Raw genomic sequence first — 6328 nt, forward strand, 5'->3', positions numbered from 1 at the left:
CAGGGGCTGTTTGAAGCTGCTGGTCTGTCACGTGACTTCATTAACCAATCTCCTTCTAGACAGAGGCTGTTTGAAGCTGCTGGTCTGTCAGGTGACTTCATTAACCAATCTCCTTCTAGACAGGGGCTGTTTGAAGCTGCTGGTCTGTCAGGTGACTTCATTAACCAATCTCCTTCTAGACAGAGGCTGTTTGAAGCTGCTGGTCTGTCAGGTGACTTCATTAACTAATCTCCTTCTAGACAGAGGCTGTTTGAAGCTGCTGGTCTGTCAGGTGACTTCATTAACCAATCTCCTTCTAGACAGAGGCTGTTTGAAGCTGCTGGTCTGTCAGGTGACTTCATTAACCAATCTCCTTCTAGACAGAGGCTGTTTGAAGCCGCTGGTCTGTCAGGTGACTTCATTAACCAATCTCCTTCTAGACAGAGGCTGTTTGAAGCTGCTGGTCAGTGTTGATATCTGTTGCTATCAGGGAACAGGTTCAAAGGTAGGAATTTACATCCCTGACTGACTGGCTGTATAGAGCTTGTTGTGCTTGGCTGTTGCTGTCGGATGACTTGGGGGAGGAGTGTGGTGTATAGTCATGTACTTTTATCTCTACATTTATATCCAAATAAAACGTAACTTACATACCTGGTCCATTGTAATCTGAATGAGGTGAGCACAGGCTTTCAATAACTTAATAACAACCATCGTGGTTAGAATTTGAACAGACAGAATGCCCTTTCATGGGAACTTGGATGTCAAATGATCACCACGGTGATGTCTAGTGTCATGGTCTACTACTATCTACCAGCTCAGGGGGGAGGATTCACCAGGACTATAGAGTCTACTAATATCTATCAGCTCAGAGGGGGAGATTCACCAGGACTATAGAGTCTACTAATATCTATCAGCTCAGAGGGGAGGATTCACCAGGACTATAGGGTCTACTACTATCTACCAGCTCAGAGGGGAGGATTCACCAGGACTATAGGGTCTACTACTATCTACCACCTCAGAGGGTGGGATGCACCAAGACTATAGAGTCTACTACTATCTACCAGCTCAGAGGGGAGGATTCACCAGGACTATAGGATCTACTACTATCTACCAGCTCAGAGGGGGGGATTCACCAGGACTATAGGGTCTACTACTATCTACCACCTCACAGGGGGGGGGGGGGGGGTGCACCAAGACTATAGGGTCTACTACTACCTACCAGCTCAGAGGGTAGGATTCACCAGGACTATAGGGTCTACTACTATCTACCAACTCAGAGGGGGGGATTCACCAGGACTATAGGGTCTACTACTATCTACCAGCTGAGAGGGGAGGATTCACCAGAACTATAGGGTCTACTACTATCTACCAACTCAGAGGGGAGGATTCACCAGGACTATAGGGTCTACTACTACCTACCAGCTCAGATGGGAGGATTCACCAGGACTATAGGATCTACTACTATCTACCAGCTCAGAGGGGGGGGATTCACCAGGACTATAGAGTCTACTACTATCTACCAGCTCAGAGGGGAGGATTCACCAGGACTATAGAGTCTACTACTATCTACCAACTCAGAGGGGAGGATTCACCAGGACTATAGAGTCTACTACTATCTACCAGCTCACAGGGGGGATTCACCAGGACAATAGGGTCTACTACTATCTACCAGCTCAGAGGGGAGGATTCACCAGGACTATAGGGTCTACTACTGTGGGAACCACTCCTCTCCTCAGACCACCAAACACTGGATAAGAGGTGATGGTATGCAGACACTCAGAATAATCTGGCAACATTTCTGTTAGACAAGTTCCAGACATGAATCAAAGAGAACAGCTTCTTAGAAGGAACCATGAGGCCGTTCTTTGGCCGTAGATACCGGTGGAACTTTCTCTTATCAACCGCGTAAAAGACGTCCTCATCACTCTCTCTCTCTCTGAGCACTCAGTGCCTTCTTCACTGTGCTCTTATGTCCAATATCTCTACAGCATTCCTGTCAACACAGATAATGCAAAGGAAGGTTTTCCCATGCTCTCCTCCCCTCCTTTTCTATCCACTCCTCGACTCCTCTCATACCAGCAATATGCAGCAGCAGGAATCAAGGCCACCTGATTAACGGTTGGAAGAAGGCCCAGGTCTAGAGAGAAGAGGAGAGGAGAAGGGCGGAGAGGAGGCGTAATGTGTATGCTCTCCTCTGGTTTTACATTTTAGTCATTTAACAGACGCTCTCATCCAGAGCGACTTACAGGAGCAATTAGGGTTAAGTTGCTCATGGGCACATCAACAGATGTTTTACCTAGTTGGCTGGGGATTCGAACCAGCAACCTTCCGGTTAGCTACTTGCCACCCATAGATCTGTCACTTTCAGCCTTGCGCTACCACATAGCAGTTTTATCACTCTCTGCCTTCCTGCTGTTAACAGAACAACAGAACCAACACCTCTGTTAGGGTGGCAAGGATGGATAAATGACAGTTATACATTTTGATCATTTAGCAGACTGTCTTATCCAGAGAGACTTACAGTCAGCAGAATAAATGTTCAGCAAAATGTGACAAAATATTCTGGGAAAGAAACTTCTTCCTGCCCCAAACGATTTGTTTCCTGCTAGGTGATGTGTTTGATCAATTACTTTGGTAATCCAACTCATGGCTCTATCCTAGCTGCTGCAGGGATGTACAGGTCTACAGTCTGAGAGGATCTGATCAGTGATCACATCAGAGATGTACAGGTCTACAGTCTGACAGGATCTGATCAGTAATAAGAGGATAGAGAACTAAACAACAACTCCAGGAGGACAGAGAAGGAGAGACCTAAACAATAACTCCAGGAGGACAGAGAAGGAGAGAACTAAACAATAACTCCAGGAGGACAGAGAAGGGGAGAACTAAACAACAACTCCAGGAGGACAGAGAAGGAGAGAACTAAACAATAACTCCAGGAGGACAGAGAAGGGGAGAACTAAACAACTCCAGGAGGACAGAGAAGGAGAGACCTTAACAACAACTCCAGGAGGACAGAGAAGGAGAGAACTAAACAATAACTCCAGGAGGACAGAGAAGGAGAGAACTAAACAACTCCAGGGGGACAGAGAAGGAGAGACCTAAACAACAACTCCAGGAGGACAGAGAAGGAGAGAACTAAACAACAACTCCAGGAGGACAGAGAAGGAGAGAACTAAACAATAACTCCAGGAGGACAGAGAACTAAACAACAACTCCAGGAGGACAAAGAAGGAGAGAACTAAACTGAACTGAACTGAACCACAATGTGTCCATGTTCTTCTAAGCGTCTGACAAAGTGCTGTGGTCTGATGACCTCCAATAAAAACCCGGGTTTTACCACCTGAAACGACAGTTTCCGTCCCTGGTTGATAATAGTTTGATGAGAGATTAACTTTAGTTTTCCAGCTATTGAACTCCGAGAAGTAAAAGTAGGTCTTAACCAATACCGTTCACACAGCTGAGTCAGCTGAAAGTCAACTATTTTGGGAATGTTCAGAAACAAATGTCAGCATATTGCAATACCTACTGCAGCCCTATATACCCCCCATTGGGCCCTTTCCTCCTTCTCAACAGATGTTCTGTTCTTTTCCTGCCTATCAATATGCTGATGCATTGGATTTAGCTGGGAAGAATCTACATGGATGGCTTTCCTGCTTCTTAAACCATTTTATTCCCCTGTGTCCATAAAAACTACTAAGGGTTTGTAGTCAGCAAAAAGAAAACCAAGTGGACTTGTATGAACTACCTGAAGGGAAATGCAACTTCTCCCTCTGAAAGACCTCAGGAGGAGAGTCAACTTTCAGAACAGAATAGAGAACACTGAGGCTTAGTGTTAACAATCTGTCCATCCTGCTGGCCTCCGAGTTCCAGAACCCAGAGTTCCATTTGCAGGCAACGTTCCGAAGGATTCAAGCTGTGTTCGTTGAAAAAGCACTTTCCCGCTCCTGAGGGACATTTGCATACAAGGTAAAGTGAAGAGAAACCCTGTTTGACTCTAATGGCCCTGTTCTATTATCACCAGGGTTAATATAAACCCCAGGGGTTGCTCTGCTGCTCTTTCAGACAGCTGTACACCCCCAGCGCCGCTGCAGATTCTAAAGACTCACTTTCAACTTACTGCCCTCTCTCTGGCTGCATCCCCAACGGCACTCTATTTCCTAGAAAAGGCACTACTTTTGACCAGGGCCTATAAAGCTCTGGTCAAACGTAGTGCGATTTATAGGGGATAGGGTGCTATTTGGGACTCAACCCCATCTTTCTCTATATATACCTATCCCAAACCCAGCTCCGACCCAGCTCCGACCCAGCTCCGACGCAGCTCCGACGCAGCTCCCACCAAGCTCCGACCCAGCTCCCACCCAGCTTCCACCCAGCTCCCACCCAGCTCCGATCCAGCTCCCACCCAGCTTCCACCCAGCTCCCACCCAGCTTCCACCCAGCTCCCACCAAGCTCCGACCCAGCTCCCACCAAGCTCTGACCCAGCTCCGACCCAGCTCCCACCCAGCTTCCACCCAGCTCCCACCCAGCTCCGACGCAGCTCCCACCCAGCTCCCACCCAGCTCTGACTCAGCTACCACCCAGCTCCTACCCAGCTCCCATCCAGCTCCCACCAAGCTCCCACCCAGCTCCGACCCAGCTCCCATCCAGCTCCCACCAAGCTCCCACCCAGCTCCGACCCAGCTCCCATCCAGCTCCCACCAAGCTCCCACCCAGCTCCGACCCAGCTCTGACCCAGCTCCCACCCAGCTCCGACCCAGCTCCCACCAAGCCCCCACCCAGCTCCCACCCAGCTCCGATCCAGCTCCCACCCAGCTTCCACCCAGCTCCCACCCAGCTTCCACCCAGCTCCCACCAAGCTCCGACCCAGCTCCCACCAAGCTCTGACCCAGCTCCGACCCAGCTCCCACCCAGCTTCCACCCAGCTCCCACCCAGCTCCGACGCAGCTCCCACCCAGCTCCCACCCAGCTCTGACTCAGCTACCACCCAGCTCCTACCCAGCTCCCATCCAGCTCCCACCAAGCTCCCACCCAGCTCCGACCCAGCTCCCATCCAGCTCCCACCAAGCTCCCACCCAGCTCCGACCCAGCTCCCATCCAGCTCCCACCAAGCTCCCACCCAGCTCCGACCCAGCTCTGACCCAGCTCCCACCCAGCTCCGACCCAGCTCCCACCAAGCCCCCACCCAGCTCCGACCCAGCTCTGACCCAGCTCCGACCCAGCTCCCACCCAGCTCCCACCCAGCTCCGACCCAGCTCCCATCCAGCTCCCACCCAGCTCCCACCCAGCTCCCACCCAGCTCCCACCCAGCTCCCATCCAGCTCCCACCAAGCTCCCACCCAGCTCCGACCCAGCTCTGACCCAGCTCCGACCCAGCTCTGACCCAGCTCCCACCCAGCTCCCACCCAGCTCCCACCCAGCTCTGACCCAGCTCCCACCCAGCTCCGACCCAGCTCTGACCCAGCTCCCACCCAGCTCCCACCCAGCTCCGACCCAGCTCTGACCCAGCTCCCACCCAGCTCCCACCCAGCTCCGACCCAGCTCTGACCCAGTTCCCACCCAGCTCCCACCCAGCTCCCACCCAGCTCCGACCCAGCTCCCACCCAGCTCCCATGCAGCTCTGACCCAGCTACCACCCAGCTCCCACCCAGCTCCGACCCAGCTCCCACCAAGCTCCCACCCAGCTCCCATCCAGCTCCCACCAAGCTCCCACCCAGCTCCGACCCTGCTCCGACCCAGCTCCCACCCAGCTCCCACCCAGCTCCCACCCAGCTCCCATCCAGCTCCGACCCAGCTCCCACCCAGCTCCCACCCAGCTCCCACCTAGCTCCGACCCAGCTCCCATCCAGCTCCCACCCAGCTCCCACCCAGCTCCGACCGACCGCCCACCCAGCTCCGACCCAGCTCCGACCGAGCTCCGACCCAGCTCCGACCCAGCTCCGACCGAGCTCCGACCGAGCTCCGACCCAGCTCCGACCCAGCTCCGACCCAGCTCTGACCCAGCTCTGACCCAGCTCCGACCCAGCTCCGACCCAGCTCTGACCCAGCTCTGACCCAGCTCCGACCCAGCTCCGACCCAGCTCCCATGCAGCTCCCATGCAGCTCTGTTTGGGGTTAGAATAACTGTTTCCCTTCCTCTGACAACGTCAGTGAGATAGCAAGCAGAGGATTAGAATACAACCAATCATTGTTTCACCAAAAAGGAACTCTGGAAACTGACGAGAATAGAAAAACCCCACACTGTCATATTTCAACAGAATGGGTTTGTTTTCCAGGATCACTTCATGTCATATTTCAACAGAATGGGTTGTTTTCCAGGATCACTTCATGCCTTTTGATTCCAGCAGC

General features: G+C 52.5%; 1 protein-coding gene across 1 annotated transcript in view; it reads left to right on the top strand.

The window, feature by feature from the left end:
* Window positions 1-5989, top strand: part of LOC129867638 (bromodomain-containing protein DDB_G0280777-like) — a gene marked incomplete at its 5' end in the record, with an annotated part of 25247 nt that extends 19258 nt beyond the window's left edge. Inside the window, 4 exons of the mRNA XM_055941168.1 lie at window positions 2059-2114; window positions 4268-4849; window positions 4895-5333; window positions 5544-5989. Coding sequence (XP_055797143.1) covers window positions 2059-2114; window positions 4268-4849; window positions 4895-5333; window positions 5544-5989 — 1523 coding nt within the window. The remainder of the gene's footprint in view (window positions 1-2058; window positions 2115-4267; window positions 4850-4894; window positions 5334-5543) is intronic.
* Between the last annotated feature and the right edge of the window lie 339 nt (window positions 5990-6328).

The sequence above is a fragment of the Salvelinus fontinalis genome, chromosome 2, assembly GCF_029448725.1.
Source record: "Salvelinus fontinalis isolate EN_2023a chromosome 2, ASM2944872v1, whole genome shotgun sequence".
NCBI classification, from domain to species: domain Eukaryota; kingdom Metazoa; phylum Chordata; class Actinopteri; order Salmoniformes; family Salmonidae; genus Salvelinus; species Salvelinus fontinalis.